Source organism: Macrotis lagotis, chromosome 5, assembly GCF_037893015.1.
Source record: "Macrotis lagotis isolate mMagLag1 chromosome 5, bilby.v1.9.chrom.fasta, whole genome shotgun sequence".
Lineage (NCBI taxonomy): Eukaryota > Metazoa > Chordata > Mammalia > Peramelemorphia > Peramelidae > Macrotis > Macrotis lagotis.
In genome coordinates this window covers 82338165-82361319 of record NC_133662.1, presented here as the reverse complement: position 1 = coordinate 82361319, position 23155 = coordinate 82338165, and the positions used below count along the sequence as shown (strand labels likewise).

General features: G+C 35.3%; 1 protein-coding gene across 2 annotated transcripts in view; it reads left to right on the top strand.

Moving 5' to 3' along the window:
* RRAGD (Ras related GTP binding D) overlaps positions 1-23155 on the top strand; it is a 70562-nt gene that overhangs the window by 22609 nt on the left and 24798 nt on the right. For both annotated transcript variants that reach the window (XM_074187141.1, XM_074187142.1), the window contains exons 2-5: positions 2247-2542; positions 12945-13144; positions 14384-14498; positions 15999-16141. In XM_074187141.1, the coding sequence (XP_074043242.1) occupies positions 2247-2542; positions 12945-13144; positions 14384-14498; positions 15999-16141 (754 nt within the window). The remainder of the gene's footprint in view (positions 1-2246; positions 2543-12944; positions 13145-14383; positions 14499-15998; positions 16142-23155) is intronic.

Below are 23155 nucleotides of genomic sequence, written 5' to 3'. Positions count from 1 at the left end.
TATATAGACATAAAACTATGTCATATACATGGTATGTATATATAGTATAATATATTATAGGATTTTTATATGTATATAACTGCATATTTATATGTATGAATATATGCATATATAAGTATATAAACACATATTATATATATATGTTTTTACACTTTTCCTCTTTCTCTGATTTCTTTGTGATATAGGTTTAATAGTAATGTGTTTGGGACAAAGCATATGCACAGTTCAATAGCTTTTGGGTCATATTTGCAAATTACTTTCCTGAAAGGTTAGACCACTATATAATTTCCCCAATAGTGTATTAATGTTCATTTTTCCACAACCTCAATATGTCGTTTTCCATTTTTTTGGTCAAAGTTTGCCAATCTGCTGGATTTTGAGGAAGTACCTCAGAGTGGTTTTTAATTTGAATTTCCACAATTATTAGTGATTTTTAAAACAATTTTTATATGACATTTGAGAGTTTATATTTCTTCCTCTGAGAAATGCCTCTGAAGTCTAGATAAATGAATTCAGTACAGCTGGAGTTCTATTTCTTTATGATCTTGCCTCCTACCCTTTATTTGATAATTAAATCAAACCATAGAAGTACTAATAAAAGATTACTGGAATTAGTCATATAATGGGGTTGGGGAATGTCCCTCAAATCAAGTAATCCTGGATTAAGAATATTTGGATTCTCTGCTATGGACTGTTCCATGTTGTGCAATCAAAAAACTGGGCTTCCCAACAGCTCCATTTTGTATACAGGTAGGAAAAACAGGACATAGAGAGAAGGGGAAAGTCAATTTTTGAAGTTTGTATATTTTAAGAAATAAGGATCTTTGGAAGCAAAAGTTTTTCAGCCTGGTAAAAATTTTCTACTGAAATTGAACTGTAGTTGGTAAAGTGGAACTATAGGCAACATGTACCTGGAGGAACTAGCCTCTGTGCTCCAAATAAAATTGCCATCCTTCAAACCCATTTACCAGGCACTTGTTTGAAGTCCTCGCAGATACTGGTGACTTTCTCCTCCTTCCCACCAGAATGTGAGCTTCTTGAAGGCAGTGATTTTATTTTATTTTTTTGACCTTTTTATCTTTGGCAGTTACTAGTCACTTTCCATCTATTCTGCATGTATCTTGTATATATCTATTTTTTGCATTTATCTTCTCATTGGAATATAAATAGTGCTAATTTTAAGTGCTTAATAAGTATTTGGTATTTGTGTTGCTTGTTGCCTACCAAAAGAAGACTTTGTTGATGATTAATTTCAAGGTGACCATCCATCTTCTCTGCATGTATTTTGTATGCATCTATGTATATACATGTCTTCTTCATTAGAATGTAATTTCCTTGAGAGTTGGGATCGATGACTTTTTCTTTGTGTTCCCTGTGTTTTGTGCTGTATCTGGCACATAATAAATGTTTAATAAATATGTGTTGATTGGCAAACATTAGCTAGAAATCTGTAGCGTCATGGACAGTGACTAACAAACAATTAAGGTATCCCTTGCACATGCAACTAGGACTATTTTGAAGGTCAAAAACATCAGTATGAAATACAAAAGGCTTAGATTTTGTTCCAACCACAATCTTTCATTTCCCTGAACAAGAATCTAGACTCTGGGCATTTTCTTTGGCTATCCCCCATGCCCAGAATGCTCTCTGCCTTCATATCTTATGACTTCCTTTCCTTCCCTCAAATCCTAAATAAAATCCCACTTCCTACAGGAAGTATTTCCCAATCTCTCTTAATTGTAGCACCATCCCTCAGTTAATTATTTCCTATTTATCCTAAATATAACTTTATACATATTTGTTTGCATATTGTTTCCCCTATTAGATTCTAAGCACCTCAAAGTCAGAGGCTGTCTTTTTCCTTTTTTTTTGAATCCTTAGTGCTTAGCATGTTTGACTGGTACATAGTAGGCATGTAATGAATGCTTATTGATTGAATGAGTATTTGCAAGCCTTTTACTAATGTTCCAGAATTTCCAACTATGAAATAGGGATACTAATGCAAACTCTCCTCTTTTTGAGACAGGGATGTGGTGAGGATGAATGAGGCAATGTTTGAAAGGCATTTTGGATATTAGTTTAAAGCAGTAAACATGATCTATCTTAGCATAGTATTCTTAGTGTTCAGAGAAACCAAAGTAGGACAAAATAGGACTCATGAATCACCATTGAAATGGAAGTGAAACTCTTCTAATTAACCACTGTGAAAGTATCTCACTCTCATTTTTATTTTGTGGTTTCTTCAGTTCTGGACTTCAGCGATCCCTTCAGCACTGAAGTGAAGCCAAGGATTCTGCTTATGGGACTGAGGAGAAGTGGCAAGTCATCTATTCAGAAAGTCGTTTTTCACAAAATGTCACCCAATGAAACTCTGTTCTTGGAGAGCACTAATAAGATATGCCGAGAAGATGTCTCCAACAGCTCCTTTGTTAACTTTCAGATTTGGGATTTCCCAGGTCAAATTGACTTTTTTGACCCTACGTTTGACTATGAGATGATCTTCAGGGGCACAGGAGCACTGATATTTGTTATCGATTCCCAGGTAAACTTAAAGATCTAAGGTCAGCACTAAGAGCATAACTACATTAGGGAAACTGGGGCTTTGCTCTAAGACTTCGAATCATTTTTCAGTTCATATGCATTGTAGAAATAATAGAGCTTAATGTCTAGTTAGCAAGAAGACATATAAAATAGAAAGGGTCCAAATATACCACTTTTTCTCCTCAATTATTGAATCCCAGGTGAATTATTCCCCAAGATGATCACATTCCGATGACTATCTTGTCTCATCAATGTTTTCCCTAAATACCTGCTTGTATAATTAATTTGAAGGGTTTTTTTTCCTGCCATGTGCCCTGTGATACCTTAGTTGCAAAATTCTGAGATATAGGTCTGATGGAGTTACATATTAACCTATGAGCAGTGCCTCACTTAAAGATGAAGTGCATTCTACAAGATAAATTTCAATTTGAGGCCTTGAAATCCAAAATGCATTGTCTAATTGAATAATGTAACAAATGGTGATTAGGTTCTTGGCCTATAAAAGCCCACTCTATTAAAATGGATTGAAATGTAGTACTATGTCTTGACAAACACAATGATCTTTCATCATGCTCTTCGTGTTGCATAGGGCTCTTCTGTGTAGAACTCCATAGGAGTGCTCCCAAATTTTCTTTACTCTTCTCACCCTCAATCAAAAGTTATTTCTGCTGTCCCATTTTTTAGCTCTCAAATTTTCGTTTTATTTTGATTTATTGTTATTTTTTTGATACAACAGATACTGTCTAATAAACACTCAGACATCTCCCCCCACAAAAGTATATTAATCAAAACATGTCATTCCCCCCCACAAAACACACAAACATGCAGACACAGTACATTTCTGAAACATGTCACTATAACTTTTCCCTTTTCAGATAATATATGTGTTTTGGTTCCATTTTCTGAGTAAACAAAGCTGAGATGTTTGTTAATGGCTATCACTTGGGCTTAATGTATTAAGGTTATCTATTTCCATTTAAACAAAGGACTCTTGAAAACATAAAGCCTTAACTAAGAAATGCTAATGGCTTCAGTTACCTTAGCAAATCATTTGGGTTGCTTAATTCCATTCCTGGAAAGTCCTACCATAGTATTCATCATGATATGGCAAGAAATACCTTGAGATTTTGTAAAATTGTACCAGGAAAGTGCATCTTCTAGTAGATTCTATCATGCGTGATTCCTGCAGTGCTGTGGCTAAAAAATTCATCCTCTAATGGCTGGTCTGCTGTTAATCCCCACTCTGAAGCTGAGCCCTAGGGAAAAAAAATTCATTTCTCATGACAACCCATGAAACAAAAGAAAATACAAAATGGTCCTTTGCTAATCCCCTTCTTCTTTAGAGAGAGTTACCAGAATGTCAGAGAAGAAGACAGAGATGCCTAAGATTCTAGTTTTTAGACCATCTATAAATGTTAATTTAGCTGTTGGTGAATTAAATGTGAGCTCAGTGTCCAACAGGTGGACTGGAGGCATTAAATAATTAATCATGGGATTCTCCCTGTAATGAAACAGAAGACAGAAAGAAGTTGCAGCAAAAGGGACAAATGGGTCACAGGTACTCCTTAGAGAGGTAGTATTTGGAGTAGGTTTTATTGTGCACTCAAAGGCCAAAAAAGAAAAAATTCATGGGACAGTTGGACATCTGTACCACAGTGTTTATGATATGTATTTGCAAGAAGACCCATACAAAAATAATTGCAGCTTATACAATGAACATCTATCATAGAAGATCCAGTTGTCAAGAAATTCTATGGAAAAATGAGCCATGATTCTTCAAATTACATTAATATATATATATATATATATATATATATATATATATATATATATATATATATATTTAGTTTTTTCAAGACAATGGGGTTAAGTGATTTGCCCAAGATCACACAGCTAGATAATTATTAAGTGTCTGATGCTGGATTTGAACTCAGGTCCTGCTGACTCCAGGACCAGTGCTCTATCGATGCACCCCCTAGCTGCCCCTTAACATATACTTTTAATACTAGGTAGCTTTTCATTGAAAACATGGGCAAAGGAGAGAATGGTGAAAACTACCCTGGAAAATATGTCTGAGTGAAAGGTTTGAAGACAACACAAAAGCATAATACTTATATAAGATTAATATGTTAAAATAGTTGATGGATACTGAATATGGCAGAAGCTGTAAATAATAAACCAAAATAATTATATTTTAATCAAGGAAACAATTCCTGAGGTGGGAATCACTACCAAATAAACTGTTTGTGTTTGGCCATGTTAATTGATAAGCATTTATTAAGTGGTTATTATGTTTCAGGCACTGTGGATATCAACTAATTGTTAAAGTCAAAATTTACAAAAACTCAGAAGATGAAACATGAGAAAAAAAGACATGCAGTTAAAATATTTCCCACTTGATCTATTCTAAAAAGATGATGATACCAAAAACTGAGAAGTAGAAGAAGAAACAGACATTAATAGACTTTTTTAGCCATCTCCTGAAGAAGTTTCATTGGCACAAATTAATTACCAGAATGAAGAGATCAAAAGAACCTAGATTGCATCTCAGCCAGCAAGCACTTAGTTTCTTTGACAAAAAGATAGATATGGCAACCAGAGACATCAGTTTAGAATATAAACTAATTTGTTGAATTTAATAGATAAGGTGTGGAAAATTATGGGTAGCATTGCTTTGCAAAAATGAGAAGCAGTGGAGGGATAAACAATTTTAAAGAAATTTGGTGAGACTTCAGAATAAGAAGAATGATCTCATAGGCATTTAAAGATAGAACTGGAAGAAAGACAACAGGTAGAATATGGAAATGATCTATAAACATTTTTATAATAAATTTTTATACTCATCAATGATAACAGAGCAAAGCACATTTTGACTCCAACATTACAAATCTTGAGTGAATTGTGGACATCTGAGTATTAATATCAAGCTTGAAGGATATGCTTGATGAAGATAAGACACGAGTGACCTTCCACAGTAGATCACATTTCTATAATGATAATTGATTAAAAGGGTCAACAAGTACAAAATCCCACTATGTTTATTGTTTGAAGACTGCTGTATGACATTTTTTCTTTATGGTGCTTGCCATATTCATGTCATGATCATACAAGATGTCTTAACATATTTAGCAACATATATAACTGATTCATGACTGTCTGATTATTAATATCAAAGTTATATGAAGCTTCTATATGTTTGTCAAAAATATTTGACACTGAAGGATGTTCAGAACTGAGTCCAAATCAAAGAAGGATTCAGTATAAACCTTTAGCTGTTCTTGTTTTCAGATGAAATTTTGCTAATTGTGTCAAGTGCCAAACATTGCAGAACCTACTAAATGAAATCAACAATGAGTCAAAATGAATTTTTAAAAAATGAATCAAAAGAATTCAGTCTTAACTATATACCAGGAACAGTCAAATGGATGGACATTTTTAGTGTCTAGATTGTGAGTTGCAGTTGGATGGACAACCAGAGATTTGGTTGTACAAATGCATACATAACCCACACATACATAATGATAGATAGACACTTCTGATAGACAATGGGCTGAGACCAGAATTCAATAGGAGGAGGAGGTGGAGTGCAGACTGAATGACTTTTGGAAATTACATTAAAAAAAATCTCCAAGCTTCTTCCTGAAGACAAAGCTCATTTTTAAAACATCATTGTTCTTCCAGGGGTTACTGAATGAAGGGATACTACCATCTCAAAAGGATAAAAATTGAGAATCGACCAAAGTGGTACAAAGAGATCTATCTTATGTATGAGAAGCTTGGAAGGCATTACAAACAAGGAATTACACAGAAGTGGTATAAAGGCTGTCGTTAGAGAAATGCGTAACTATAAAAGAAAGGCAGTCTCAGTAAGAGGGATGGATAACTAATGAAAGCCCCTAGGCTCCATTGGTATCCAGGCATCAGCAAGAAAAACTGAGGAAGTCTCTCCATGGGCCAGCCCCTTCTAATTGGATTTCGAAAGGACATGGCCCGAGTGGATGGTGATCTCTATCATTGAAAGGAGTGCCCACAATGATAAGATCACAAATCCACTGAAGTATGTATGTGGCTGTTTCATCAATTCAGTGCATCTCCTGAGTTTTGAAGGAGAGAAAATACCTCATGATCAACATCAGCAGCTGAAAAGTTGCTATGGTTCTTCAGAGGCAGAGCAAGGGTTATGGAATGAAGCAGTGTATGGTAAGTGGAGAGTGGAAGTCATGGGGCTTTTAGTTCCATTTCTGGACTTCACTAGTATCATCTTTTGGCAGTGGGTAGTTTAGAGCTCTTCCCAGACATTTTAGACTTTCCAGTCCCATAGCCATCATGTGGGAAAGTGGAATGAGCTCTTATTTTCTTGGATATCTTTAAGAAATTCCTCTCTCTAGTCCCCATAGTGGACTTAATAATAGTAAGACCCTCTGCTTTGTAGTGTTTCAAAGTGTGTTCACAAAGACTCAGTAACCCCTGTAGGTGACATGGATAGCCAAGAGAATGGGAACCCAGAAATGAGTTTTAGACCTAGTACATATCTTGGGATGAAGAGAAAAGGAATGAATAAATTGCTGAGAGGAAAGGAATTTATAAACATTTCTTGTGAACCAAATTCTATGCTAAGCCCCGGGGATACAACTAGAAAAGGAAGATGGTCCCTGTTGGGGGGATCTCATAGTCTGCCTGGAGGAATGACGCAGGATAGCTCAAATGCAGGGCAGATGGAAAGGCATGTAGCAATATGGCCTGGATTTCATAAATGATTTGTCATGGGCCAAACAAGAAGCAACACATCATGCATTTCTTTACATTTTAGATAGAAGAATAAAAATAATATATACATGTATTGTGTACATGTATATGTGTATGTGTGAAGAGAAGAGAGCTTATGAGCACCAAATTAGCTCTTAAGAACTAAGGTTCTGTTGGAAACTGAGGCAGAGAGAGGTTAGTATCATCCAGGATCAGTGACAAAACTAATCTAGGTGGGATTCTAACCCACAGTCTTCCTGACTCCCAAGCCTCTTAACTAACAAAGTCAGTTTGCTTCTCAAAAGAAAGATTTGCTTCAGTTCATTTTAAATTGATTTTCTTAGCTTCAAAATAGTAAGAGCTACTCAGAAGTCTGATTTAGTGCAGTACTCAGTAATAACTGGTATTTGTATAATCCTGGGAGGTGGGTAAGGGAATTATACTTTAAAGAGAAGGTAAGCGATTTGCCAAGGGTTGTACACTTAGTCAGTGGCAGAGCTGGTATTTGAATCCAGATCTCATTCCATATATATATGCTCTTCCCATTATACCACATTGCCTTTTAAGTTTCTTTGATTCAGCAACCGGATAATGATGTGGTTATTGAGGTGAACATTTTCAGTAGTTTCCTGGAAGGTAATTTTTTTTTTCCCATAGCAAAATTATTTCTTAAAATCCCTATTCTCTAGATCCAATGAATATCTTATTCATGAATTGTTCTTCTTCAAACAAATCACAGATCCCCAAAGGGTTAGTAAGGGACTTAGAGAGAGATAATCTTTTAAGAAGCACCATTTCAAATTTCTGGGAATCTACCATTTTAAAGAACCCCAGAGGAGGGAATCTATAATCTCTCACAGCAGACTGTTCTCAAGTATCTCAGGGACTGATTATAAGGAATAGTCTTATGTGATGCCCTGTTGAGCTGAATAAACTCTTTCCTTGGCCTGTGGTTTAAAAGAAATGGATAGATAAGAATTCTACTCTTTTTGCCCTTTCCTTCCTGACCTGTCATAGATCAGCGTCAGACATTCTTAACTCCTAATGAATCTAATTTACTGAGAATCACTGACAGATTGGTTATAAAATAATTAGATCCAAACCAACTATGGTAGATCATGATATCATTTAAACTAGAATCAAGATATCATTTAAAATAGAATTAATAATAGCTAATGTTGCCTATCTCTATAAGGTTTACAAAGCCTTTTTGTTCAATCATTTGACCCTTGCTACCATCCTGAGAGGTAGATGTTATTTTTCAGATGAGGAAATAGGATTGAGGAAGGTTAAATGACTTGCCCAGGGCCATTCAACTAAGCAGCTAAGGTGGTAAGGATCCAAACTCAGGTCTTCCTGATTTTATATATAGCAATATATAGCATTCTTATCAATTACACTACCTGGTTGCTTGCTAATAACCAATACTCTAGTCCCTCCAGGAGCACTGATATCAGAATTAAAATTTCTTCTTTTTAATAATACTCCTTAGCTTATTATTAGACACTACTTTCTCAGAGGAGAATGCTTCCCCTTAAAAGATAAATGAATTCTTCCAGGGCATGGCTTTTCTTCCAAGACCAAAGATAAACTGGATAAATAGCTCATTTCTTAGCCCCTGAAACTTGCTTTGTCTCTGTTGTGTGGACTCTAAGGAGCGCTGAACTCTTGCAAAATTATTCTTTATTAAGTGTTCCTGGCATACTTAAAGTTCCAATTAATTTGGGTTTATTGTCCTCTTCACTGTTTGTCCCAACCTGTCTTGAGACCTTCTGCTAACATAGTGTCTCTGTCTCCTCTTGATTGGAGTGAAAGGCAGGGGATTCTCTAGAATGAGGTTCTAATAGCCCCTTCCTCAGGTCTGGAGATTTCACCTCACCATTGGTTTTTCTCTTTATGCCTGCATGTTTTATTTTCTGTTGGAACTCTGAAAGAGAGATACACAACTATGTAAGGAATTTACTTTCTTTTCCTTTTTCTTCCTTCATTCTTCCTTCTTTCCTTCCTTTCTTCCTTCCTTTCCCTTCCTTCCTCCCAACTTGCCTCCCTCCCTCTCTCCTTTCTTTCCTTCTCCCTTTCTTTCTTCTTTGCTTCATTTCCTTCCTTTTCTTCCTTTCTCTTTCTTCCCTCCTTCCTTCTCTCTCTCTCTCTCTCTCTCTCTCTCTCTCTCTCTCTCTCTCTCTCTCTCTCTCTTTCTTTCTTCTCTTTCCTTCTTTTTTCCCTTTTAAAGATTTTATTTATTTTGAGTCTTACAATTTTTCCCCAATCTTGTTCCCCCCCCCCAAGAAGGCAATTTGCCAATCTTTACATTGTTTCCATGGTGTACATTGATCCAAATTGAATGTGATGAGAGAGAAATCATACTCTCTTTCCTTCTTTCTGTATGTAGTGTCCTGAATAATACACCAGTACTCTAAAAAAAAATATCCCTGATATGAACCTGTCTGGGATTGATCCAAACTGATGAAGATACTAGAGGTAGAGGAGGTCACTCAATTGGTTTCTTGATACTAAAACAGGTCATCTATTTGGGGCTTAGAAAGTAGTCCATGAAGTGTAGGAATATGGATGACAGCAGTAACTGTCTTCCTTTTCACCTCAGTTTACTTAGTTTTTCTGTGAGTCCTTGGTTATGTTCTTTGCCTTTTAAATATTAGGTGTGCTAAAACAAATTTTTAGGGCCTGACGGTGTAGGATATTACTATACCAGTGTGAACTGAAGGAAAGAAGGGGCTGAAGAGGTCACCTGTCTTATCCACTTCTTACTTTCCACCATAATTTGCATTACTTTTCCTGTTCTAGTTGTTGAGAATGGGCAATAGTGGCAGTCCTTTTCATGAATAAGTAGTTGGGTTTTTTTGGAAATTGTCCCTCTGTAGGGGCTGCAGTGAATAAATTGGAATCAGAAAGATTCTTCTTCCTGAGTTCAAATCTGACCTTTATGCTCACTAGCTTTGTAACCCTGGGCAAGTCACTTAAACCTGCTTGCCTCAGTTTCCTCATTTGTAAAATGAGCTAGAGAACAAAGTGGCAAGCCACTCCAGTTATCTTTGCCAAGAAAATCCCAAATGGGGTCACAAAGAATTGGACACAACTGAAATGATTACCCCCCCCAAATCACTCTTCTTCATTTCCAGACAATGAGCCTCCTTTGGTTCCTGTCTCCTCATCTTTAAAATGGGGCCCTAGATGAGCACCAAGCTATTTTCAAGCTGTGTTATCATACTTTACTAATTCATATATTATATATATATATATATATAGATAGATAGATAGATAGATAGATAGATATTTTGTAGAATAGACAGTTTCAGAACACTGATTCACATTTTTGTGTTGTGATGTTTTCCTTCTAATGCATTTAGTTATTCCCTCTCTCTCCCTTCCACCTCAGTTTTTCCACACTGGGAGTTCTCTCTACTGATAAAATTGCAGGTTATTTATTAATTTAATGATACATTGTTGTTATTTTTAAAAAATTCATCTATAATACTTTGACTTCAAATCAAGTGCTGTTTCTGCCAAAACCTGTTTGGGAATGTTTGTATTAAAGTTTTTCCAGCTTCATATTGCCCTAAAATAGGGGGCTTGCAAACTATGGTCCATGAAGCTGACACTGGCCACTGCCTTGTTTTCTTTTAATTCACAAGCTAAAAATGGTTTTTATATTTCAGTTTTGTTGTATTTCAAAAATGTAAAAATCATTCTTAGCTTTTGGGAAAAAACAGGCAGTTCATATAAAAATAGGAGGTAGTGTGTCAACCTTTGCCTTAAGTAAATAGAATTATCAAATTTTAGAGTTGGAAGAGACTCCAGCAGCCATTCAACCAACCCATAGCTGCAAAAGAACCCTCATTATTGCATGCCTACTTAGTGGGCCATTCAGCCATTCATTGGGCCCTGAGGCAAACATGGTTAAGCAGCCATTCATGGGGCAGCCATTCATGGACAGAGCATTGGGCCTGGAGTCAGGAAGAACTGAGTTTAAATTCAGCTTCAGACAAGTCACTTAATCTGTCTGCTTCAGTTTCCTTATCTGTAAAATTAAAATAATAATAGCATCTACTATGCCAGGTTATTGTGAGGATCATATGAGATAATTGTAAACTCTTAGCACAAGTGATATATAAATAGTAGCTATTAGTAAGGGCAGGAGTAGGAGTAGTAGTGGTAGTAATGGGAAACTGGATTGAGCAGACTTTTGTTTAACAGAAAATAATCTGGTTTAGTTTTCACATTACTTGAAGATGATGCTTCTAAAGGCTTTTTTCCCCCATGAAGAATAATTTGTTCCTTAGAGTCTAACTCATCCCTTTTGTAAATTATATTTTAAAAGGAAAATTGGAAATTTAAGGAAAACATTTTGACATCTTCCCTTTGTCAGTGATAAAGAATAATAGTCACCTGTTTGAGATTCTAGTCAATATATCTTAATAGGTAGTAGTATTTATTTTATTGTTCTCCCATTATCTGTAAAAACAACTTTTAACATTCATTTTTAAAACTCAAAAAAGCCTCAAGAGAAATAAAATTTAAAAAAATATGAAGCTTATTTCTTATGATTGTTGGTTTCTATGTGATTATAACTACTAAAAATCAAGGTTTGGAACAAGAATCAAAGTTGCAAAAGTGTAACATTTCTATTATAAACCATTGCTCAGTCAGTCAAACACCCAGTTTTGTATTTTGGGAGTTTTTTGGTAATAATTCACACTCACTACCAGTTTATCATAGAACTGTTTTCTCCTTACAACCTCCATGGGATTGTAAAGAGATGATTCTGATGACATGAACAGTAAATTCTACCTGTCTTTTTATTTTTTTGATTAAAAAAATTTCCTAGTAACATGTAAAGATAATTTTTAGCATTCATTTTTATATAAAAATTTTAGTCCCAAATTTTCTCACTCCCTTTCTCTCTTCCCCTTCCCTCCCTTTCCACCTCCCTAAGATAATAAGAGATTTAATATAGGTTATATATGTGCAGTCATTAACATTTTTTCCTATTACATGTAACGATAGTTTCATACTGATTTTTATAAGATTCTGAATTCCAAATTTTTCTCCCTCCCCTTCCCCAAGACAGCAAGCTATCTAATATAGGTTATATATATATATATATATATATATATATATATATATATATGCATTATATATATATATGCATTCATGTTACACAAATTTCCACATTAGTTATGTTGTGAAAGAAGAAACAAAAAAGAAAAGGCTGTGAAAACAAAAAAAAGTGAAAATAATATGCTTTGATCTGCATCAGACTTGATAGTTCTTTCTCTAGATGTGGATAGTAGCATTTTCCATCATAAGTTTTTTGGAATTACCTTGGATCATTGAATTGCTGAGAGGAGCTAAGTCTGTTATGGATGATCATTGTTCAATATTGCTGATTAACATTCATTTTTAACAAATTTTGACTCCAAATTTTCTCTTCCATCCCTGAGACAGTAAGCAATTTGATATAGATTATACATTTTAGATCATGCAATACATAATATATTATTTGTCATATTGTGAAAAAAGACATTAGTGACCTTTCTTAACAGAATTTCCCTTTGTATCAACTTGGGGATGTGGGCTGTCCTTCAGATCCTTTGATCTTGTTGAAGTTTTCATAGGAATTCCTTTTATTTTCTTACTAGGATGATTATATGGAAGCCTTAGCCAGGCTACACCTCACTGTAACTCGAGCCTACAAGGTACATCCTGACATCAACTTTGAAGTGTTTATTCATAAAGTGGATGGCCTGTCTGATGATCATAAGATCGAAACCCAAAGAGATATTCATCAGAGGGCAAATGATGACCTTGCTGATGCTGGATTAGAGAAAATTCACCTCAGGTGAGAGAAGCAGCATGAAAGAACAACCTGAAGAGAAGCCAGTTTGGGGTTCAAACCTACTGTCACTCCACCTGGCTTAGCTCTTTTGCACTAGGACAGGATTTTGAAAGGGTGGGCAATATTGTGCTTTTATATCAGGGAGTCTAGGTATAACTAATTGTTTTGTTCAGAGTTGATACCCTATAATTAAATGTTTGAATGAATCCTGATGGCTAATTGATATTGAAATATGTCATTCCTGATAAATTAATAGATAAAAATCATGAATCATTGGGGTTGAGGTCACGAAAGAATTTAAATAGAAATAACTGCCAACAAGAACATGGCTTTCCAGGGATTTTTGATATGGTGTGCTGGCATTATTCAATTAAAACCTTGGATAAGTTACTTAACATCCCTAAGCCTCAGTTTTCTTATTTGTAAAATAAAGGAGTTGGATAAGATGACCTCCAAAGTTACTGCCAGTTCTATGATTCTATGTAAATAATCCTGAAAGTACTATATAAAATGTCTGTTATTATCATCACCATCATCATTATTAGCATTTATTTGGCAAATTGGTAACATTAATATTACAGAGAAGCATAATATAATGATTCTTACTCCTGGACCTTGGATGGAGGTATCCAAGAGTAGATCTTCAGGATGCTGACTGTGATGGTCTCCAAGGCAATGTAATTTTGAATCCATTTAATAAATGAATAAATAGGTATTTATTAACCATCTACTCTGCACAAAGCTCATGTGCTAAGAGCTATTATTTTATCCTCACAACTTAGTAAATAAGAATACTCGGACTTTTAATAATAATTTCTAGCATTTATATTGCTTTTTAAAGTGTGGAAAGTGTTTTATTCATATTAACTCATTTGATTGTCACAACCACCCTTTGAGTTATTATCACATTTTTACCACTGAGGAAACTGATTCTCAGAGAGTTTGAGTAACTTGTCTTTGGTCACACAGGTAGCGAGAGTCTGAGGCAGTCTTTGAACCATGAGTTTTCCCGACTCAAGTTCCTAACTGAGAAAAGAACTGACAAGTTTGTACATGAAAGCCAGATATTTCTGGAGGCCTCTTTGATTTTAATTAGGGAAGGGTGGGGGGGGAGAATTGTGGATCTCTTAAAGGGCACATTCCACAAGGATCAGGGGTATTTGTTTTTAATGGCACAAGCAGCATATTCCTCTTAAACAAGCGAAAAAGAAAACTATGATGCAACATTGTTTCCTCTTTCAGCTTTTATCTGACAAGCATATATGATCATTCTATATTTGAAGCTTTTAGCAAAGTGGTACAGAAACTGATTCCACAGCTCCCAACCCTGGAGAATTTACTAAACATCTTTATCTCAGTAAGTAAAACATATGATGGAGACATTTGCTGAGTTTGAGAATTGCTTCATGAGATTTAAAGAAAATAATACTAACTTGAACTATTACTTTCTGCCTCTATGAACTGAAAATATTTCCACATCTCTTGGTTATTCCATGATTTTACATTTTTGAGTTATTAATAATGGAGGGATTAGGAAATATGTTTAGTTCATTGGAAAATTAATTAGCCTATGTACTGGATTGGATCAATTAGCATGTAGACCTTTGAAGTTGACGTTGGTCAACAATGAACTAGATTTTGTCCCATTTTGGTCATTGATGGACAGATTTTTTTTTTGGCTGAAGTTGAAATCTTGATTATTGCAGTATAACTGTGGTAGTAATTAGTCATTTAGCAGTTAACAAATATTAAGCATCTACTACATGCAAGCCATTATACTGTCACAATGTTAGGTATTACTGTCTACCTCCAAAAGAGCAGCTAGTTGGGTAGGTAAGACATCCATGTTGTCAGTACCTCAGGGATCTGTGATTTGGTGAAGTACATATCTTTTGAAATCAGCAATACTGAACAAGGCAGCATATGATAACTGCCATCTGGAAGTATAAAAGTGGTTGTATGCTAGTCAGCATTGCATTTATGTTATACCCAAATCAAATTTCTTATCATGTGACATATTTTACTAGGGCAGGGTAAATATGTATTATATAGGGCCTATGACAAGCCAGGCTTTATAATAATCACTTTACAAATATTATTTCATTTGATTCCTACAACATCACTATGAGGTAGGTACTGTTATTATCCCCATTTTATAGATGAGGAAACTGAAGAAGACAGAGGTTAAATGACTTGCCCTCAGACAAATAGCTAGTAAAAGTCTGAGATCCAGACTTGAACTCAAGTCTTTCTGACTCCAGACCCAGAGCTCTATCCATTACACCACCAGCTGCCTATAATATTATTAGTTGTCAGTTTCATCATCATCACCATCGTCATCATCATCATCATCACTTTATTTATATAGCAAGGTTTGAAAAGCACTTTGAAAATATCTCATTTGATCCTCATGACATTTCTGGGAAGTATAATATTATTATTATAATATTATTATTATTATCCTCATTTTACAAGTGGTGAAACTAAGTCAATTTTGTCTGAGGCAAGTAAATATCTGAGGCAAGATTTGAACTCATCTTCCTGACTCCAGGACCAATGAATGTCCTATCTAACATAAATAACTACTTCTTCAAATGTTAAGAAACTCTTTGTACAACTTTGTTACTCTAGTAGAAATCATTCTAGTTATCCTGATATAATTCCCTTATAAAAAGTCTGAAATTTAACTTCCACTCTGTCAGTAACCAGTACAGTAAACTGTCAGTCAGCTAAGCTGTGGCTTCACCCATTTCATTTTTGCCTATGCATTGATGTCCACATTTTATGAGACATATAATTATTTAACTGTATTACCTGAAAACTAGGGTTACTTTAAGACATTTTTCCTTTGTTGCAGAATTCTGGAATTGAAAAGGCCTTTCTGTTTGATGTGGTCAGTAAAATTTATATTGCAACAGATAGTACCCCTGTGGATATGCAGACATATGAACTCTGCTGTGATATGATAGATGTGGTTATCGACATTTCTTGTATATATGGGTAAGTTAAGTGAATTGTTTTTGAACCAGGCCTTTCTTCTCTCACATAATATTTGTTTTAAAGTGTTATTTAATTTAAGGCATTTAGGGAAGGGGAAGGAGACAAACATTTATATAGGATTTAAAATATGCTGGGTACTGTGTTAAGTATTTTATAAATATTAGAATCCAACTTTGGGAGATGCTTCCATTTTGCGGTTGAAGACACTGAGAGAAACAGTTGAAGTGACTTAATTCAGTTAGTATCTGATGCAGGATTTGAACTTGAGTCTTTTCAATTCCATGCCCAGCTTTCTATCGACTGCTCTACTTTCGGAAAACCTCAGGACTAGAAGAAGCTAGGTTCCATTTGTATAGAAAGCTGTCAAAATGTTGTGAGTACACATACTCTTTAGAAAGTAAGGGAATCTGCTAAGATTATAATAGAGACCTGTAAACATTGTGTTAATGCCTCATGTTTACAACAGTTCTATTATCTCCTTCAGGAAAGAGTTGGGATTATTTTGGCCATACTCATAGATTATCTCTCCTATTATGGAAAATGCAAAATTAAGCAAATTTAGAAATTCAAACTAAGCAGATTTTATCTGCTTAAAATATTTCCCAGGTATATAATATTATATATGCCCTTTGAAAATAGCTTCATTTAAATGGTATTGAGTATAAATTTAACATTAAAGGGGAAGAACTGGACCATATTTCTTTTTTTAACAACAAAATGTTGTCTTGTTATTCTTATTTATTTTCAAAGTTTTCTCAATTACATTTTAATCTGAATCCACTTGTACTTGGGATTTTGATTGGCTTGTTGGCCCAGATCTGAAGTTTCATAATGCTGTATTATAACATTTAGCTGTTAATTTGTTTTTTACGTAACAATTTTTTTTCCAGTTACATGTAAAGATAGTTCCCAACATTCATTGTTGTAGGACTTTTGAGTTTCAAAATTTTCTCTCTCCTTCCCTTCTCTCCCTCCTCCTTAAGACAACAAGCAGTTTGATAAAGCCATATACGTACAATCATGTTTCCACTTTAGTCATGTTGTGCAAGAAGAATCAGAATAAATGGGAAAAACCATGAGAAAGGGGAAAAAAGTGAAAAATAGTATGTTTTGATCTACATTCCAGATTAATAATTCTTTTTCTGGATGATGATAGCATTTTCTATCATGAGTCTTTTGAAATTGCCTTAGATGGTTATATTGCTTAGAAGAGATAAGGCTTATCAAAGTTGATCACTGCACAATGTTACTGTTACTGTATGTAATATTCTCCTGGTTCTGCTCACTTCATTTGGCATCAGTTTGTGTAAGTCTTTCCATGTTTTTCTGAAATTTACCTGTTTGTTATTTCTTATGAAACAATAGTATTTCATTATATTTATATACCACAAGTTTTTCAGCCATTCCCCAATTGATGCTCATCCCCTTATTTACACATTACTACAATAGTCTTGTAAAAGTAACCATAAACCCTCTTCTTCCCACAAACATAGAAAAACTTCATTAAAAATAAAATAAGATAAAAAGGAAAAAAATTTTCTATGTTCAGATACCATCAGCTCTGTCTCTGGGATGGATCACATTCTTTATCATAAGTTCATCAGAGAAGTTACCTCAACATTTTTTTCCCCACAGTTGCTACTGCTTAACTGTATTTCCCTCCATCTATTCCTCCTCACTTCCATTTATTCTATTCTCTCTCTCTTTCACTTTGTCCCTCCTTAAAAGTATGTGGTGGGGCAGCCAATTGGCACAGTGGACAGAACACCAGCCCCAGAGGCAGGAGAACCTGAGTCCAAATCTGGTCTCAAACACCCAACAACCACCCAACCATGTGACCCCGGGCAAGCCACCCAACCCCACTGCCTTGCAAAAAAAAGTATGTTGTATCTGACTACCCTCTCCCACAGTCTTCCCTCTCCTCTATCAGCTCTACTCCCCTTCTCTCCCCCTGACCCCTTTCTCCCATCCCCTTCCTCTCTTTTTTCCCTAGGGTAAGATAGATTTCTATATCTATATATTGAGTGTGTGTGTGTGTGTGTGTGTGTGTGTGTGTGTGTGTGTGTTGTTTCCTCTCTGAGCCACTTCAGATGAGAATGAAGGCTCACTAATTCCACCTCACCTTCCCCCCTTCCACTCTGTTGCAAAAACTTTTTCTTGACTCTTTTATATGAAATATCTTAGCCCATTCTACCTCTCCTTTCCCTTTCTTCCTGTACATTCATTTTTTTTGCCCATTGATTCCATCTTTATATTAGATTTCCATATTCGGCTCTCTCCTATTCCTTGTCTATATAAGCTCCTTATAACTGCTCTAATAAATGAGAATGTTCATAAGAATTATCAGTATCATCTTCCCATGCAGGAATACCCACAGTTTAATATCATTAAGTTCTTTGTAATTAGTCCTTCCTGTGTACTCTTTCTATGCTTCGCCTGAATCCTGTACTTGGAGATAAAACTTTCTGTTCAGCTATGGTTGTTTCATCCGGAAAGTTTGAAATTCCCCTATTTCATTGAATGTCCATCTTTTCCTCTGAAAGAGGATGTTCAGTTTTGTTGGGTAATTGGTTCTTTGTAATAATCCAAGCTCTTTTGCCTTCTAGAATATCATATTCCAAGCCCTTAATGTAGACACTGCTAAATTCTATGTAATCCTAACTGTAGCATCATGATATTTGAATTATTTTTTTCTGGCTGTTTGTAATAATTTCTCTTTGACTTGGGAGTTGTGGAATTTGGCTAAAATATTCCTGGAAGGTTTTTTTTTGGGGGGGAATCTCAGGAGGTGATTGGTGGATTCCCTCAATTTCTATTTTATCCTCTATTTCTAGGATATCAGGGCAATTTTCTTGGAGAATTTCTTTTTTTTATCTAAGGAAATGGGATTAAGTGACTTGCCCAAGGTCACACACTTAGGTATTTATTAAGTGTCTGAGGCCAGATTTGAACTCAGGTTCTTCTGACTCCATGGCTGGTGCTCTATCCTTTGTGCCACTTAACTGCCCCTGAGAATTTCTTGAAAAATTAAATCAAGATTCTTTTCCTCATCCTTTTAGGTAGCCCAGTAATTTTTAAATTATCTCTCCTGAATCTGTTTTCCAGGTCAATTGTTTTTCCAATAAGATATTTGACATTTTCTTAGAGTTTTTCATTCTTTTGATTTTTATTGTTTTCTTGACTTTTTGTAAAGTCATCCGCTTCCCTTAGCTCCACTCTACATTTGAAGGAATTGTTTTCTTCAGAGAGCTTTTGTATCTTCTTTCCCATCTTGTCAGTTCTGCTTTTTAAGGCATTCTCCTCCTTGGGCTTTTGGACTGCTTTTTCCATTTGACCCAAACTGATTATTAAGTTATTGCTTTACAGTGTTTTTTTTTTAATTTCTTCACCAAACTGCTAACTTGGTTTTCATGATTTTCCTGCATGGCTCTCATTTCTTTTCCCAATTTTTCCTCTACTTTCCTTACTTAAATTTCAAAATACTTTTTCAGCTCTTCGAGAGTTTGAGACCAATTCCTATTTTTCTTGGAGGCTTTGGATACAGAAGCTTTGACTTTGTCATCTTCTAAGTGTCTGTTTTGATCCATGGGACTAAAATAATTTTCTATGGTCAAATTCTTTTTATTTCCCTGTTTACTCATTTTCCTAGCCTATGATCTGGTTTTAAGGTACTTCCCAAGCTTTTGAGTGTTTTGTGGACATTCCCCCAAGGACCTCAATTCCTTCAAGATCTTATGAGAAGCTTTAATGCTCTCCTGGCTTGTGCTCTGGTTTGTGGTTGACCACAAGTACACCTCTCTGCCCTGGAGCTCTGAGGAGGGTCCCTGCTCTGCTATGACAATAGGGGGATCCAAACTGCCAGGTATAGTGGAGAGACATCAACAGTCTCCTCCTACCACCCTTACCATCTGTGGGCTGAGAGCTCTGGAAGCAGCTGCCAGGCAGCTTCCTGCTGGGTGGCTCTGCAGGCCTGTTTCCATTTCTTGGGACAGTCTGCCCTGAGACCTGAGCTGCACTGGGTTCTGCACTTAGTCTGGCAGAGTTTTTCCCACTGACCTTACAAGTTGTCCTTGGTGAGCCCTTGGTTGGGAGGTCTGGAAACCACTCCTGTTGCCACAAACTTTGGCATCCCCAAGGACCCAGGAACCCCATGTTTTGCTCCTAGAAGGCTGGAATGTCATACCAACCCTGGTAGAACAGAGCCAGATTTTCCAAGTTATCTTGGGTTGGAAAATCATTTGACTAAGTCTTCTGTGGGTTCTGCCACTCTAGAATTTGATTAGAGTAATAATTTTAAGGTATTTAGAACATTCTGGAAGAGATTTTCTGGGAATACCTGCCTCCACACTGCTCCTCATCTCCACAATTTCCATTTTTTTTTTCTACCACAAAAAGAACTGCTATAATATTTTTGGATATGTGCCTTTTTCCTTTTGTTATCTCTTTAGGATACAGACCTAATAGTGGTACTACTGGATAGGTAAAATTTTATGGGCTTTTGGGCATAGTTCCAAATTGCTCTCCAGAAGGGTTGGATCAGTTCACAAGTCTGCTGATAATGCATTAGAGTCCCAATTTTCCCACATCTCCAACATTTATTATTTTCCTTTCCTATCATATTAGCCATTCTGACAGGTGTGAGGTGAACTTTATTTCTTGATGTGACAAAATCATACATTATTTGACAAGCATTTATTAACTACTTGGAAATGCTCTATAAATGTTGGCTCTCTGCCCTACACCCTAGAGATACAAAAATAAATATGAAACTTTCTCTGCCCTTAAGGTACTGAAGTTCTCTTAGAGGAAGCAAATTGTACATATATTAATTAATAAATACAAAATATATTCAAAGTAAATGCAAAGCAATTTTCAGGAGGAAGATATGAGTAACTGGGCTGGATTTGGGAGGGTTAGAAACACCTCCTCATCAGAAGTGTCACTTGTATTTAGCCAGGAAGAAAGTAAGAAATTGTAAGAGGTGAATATGAGTAGGAAATTCATTACAGGAACAAATGGGAGATAGAATTTGATATATGGAAAACACAGCAAGTAGGCCATTTTTGATGGAATGAAGAATCTGTGAAGGAAGGTAATGTACAAGTATCCTGGAAAGGTAGGCTGAGGCCAGATTGTGAATGTTTTTAATGACGATTAGAAACATTTAAATTTTATTTTAGTGGGAAAAGAATACAATAGGTGCTTCCTGAGCAGGGGACTGATATGATCAGGCCTGTGTTTTGGGAATATCAATCTGGTTTTTCAAAATTAAAATTTAACTTTATGGTTATTTCATAACAAACAACAAACAAAATAAATATTTTACATTGTAGATTAGGAAATGATTGTTTTGTAGAAAATAACATAGAGCCTACTTTTCTTTTTAAGTATATATGATAAAGTCAGTACCTTTCGAAGCTATCTTGTTCTGCAGTGATCCTTTTGGCTTTCCTTCTGTTCTCCTTGTCTCTCTCTCTTTCCTCCCTTCACTCTCTTTCACTGTATTGGGGGAGAGGGAAATGATCCTATCCCAAGTCCCTTCTCCATTTTACTTTACTTTCTTATTGGGGGGAAAAAGAAAAGCAATATCCATGTGACAAATATGTATAATTAAACAAAACAAATTCTCACCTTGGCCATGTCCAAAAATGGATGTAATATTCCTCATCTTGAGCCTATCACTTCTCTGTCAGGTAGGGTGTGTATGTTTCTTTATTGTTCCTCTGAAATTGTGGTGCATTGATCAGAGTTGTTTAGCCTTCAGAGTTGTTTTTCTTTAAAATGTTATATAAATTGTTTTGGTTTTGCTTATTCATATTAGGTTTTCTAGACTTCCTTCAAATTTATTATTGGCAGAATAATACTCCATTACATCAATCTACCATAATTGGTTCATCTATTCCCCAATTGATGGGAATACCCAATAATATCAATATATCATCTCTTTGGAGGATAACTTGGAGAAAGGAGAAACTCTAAACAAGGAGACCAATTTGAAAACTCTGTATCATAACCACCTAAGCTGGGGAATTGATATTTTGAATTGAGAGAAGGAAAAGATTTTAGAGGTGGAATCTATAGGATTTCAAATGTATTTCTGTTAGCATTAGGAAAAAATAGAGCATTTTTTCCAAATGGTTGTCAATAGGTTGCAATTCTTCTTTGGAAAATATCAATCAACAAATTTATTAAGCCCATTTTTTGCTTCAGATACTCTAAGATCTAGGGACAAAGACAAAGATCAAACAAATGAAAAAAAAACAAGGTAAAAATGGTCTTGAGAGTTCTTGCCCTCAAGGAGTTAACCATCCAATGAAATGTTTGTTCCTATCCTTTGGCCACTTTCTATCAGGAAAGATTTTTGCTCATATATTTGTTGTCTGTAAATATCTTGGATAAAATACTTTTGAGAGATATTTTTGAAAATTTTTTTCCTTTTCAGCTACTTTTCTTAGGCATTTTATTTATGCAAATCTTTCCAATTTCATGTGATTGAAATAATTTTACTTTTTGTAATTGATTCTACCCCATTTCGGTTTGAGAATACACTTTCTATTCATGAAAAACTATTAAAGATATGATTTGCTTCCCTTCTAATATGATCTTTACTATCAGATCAATTGTCTGTTTTGAATTTTTTGGTGTGATGTGGTCTAAAATGTTGATATTATCTTAATTTTTATCAAACTCCTTTCTAGTTTTCCCAGTAGAACTTATCAAACGGAATTATTTCTTCTTTTTTGGGGGGTGGAGGGAGAAGGCAAATGGGGTTAAATGACTTGTCCAAGGTCAAACACTTAATAAATGTTTGACATTGGATTTTAACTCAGGTCCTCTTGACTCCAGGGCCATTGCTCTATCCATGTACCAATTTGTTGCCCCTTAGGGATTTTTTCTAAAATAATTTATATTTGGGGATTTGTGGAACATTAAGTTATTGAGTTATTTTATATTCTTCTTTGTTTAATTTTTGACATACTTAAGAAATGTAACTTGTATTAAGTAGTTTTGATC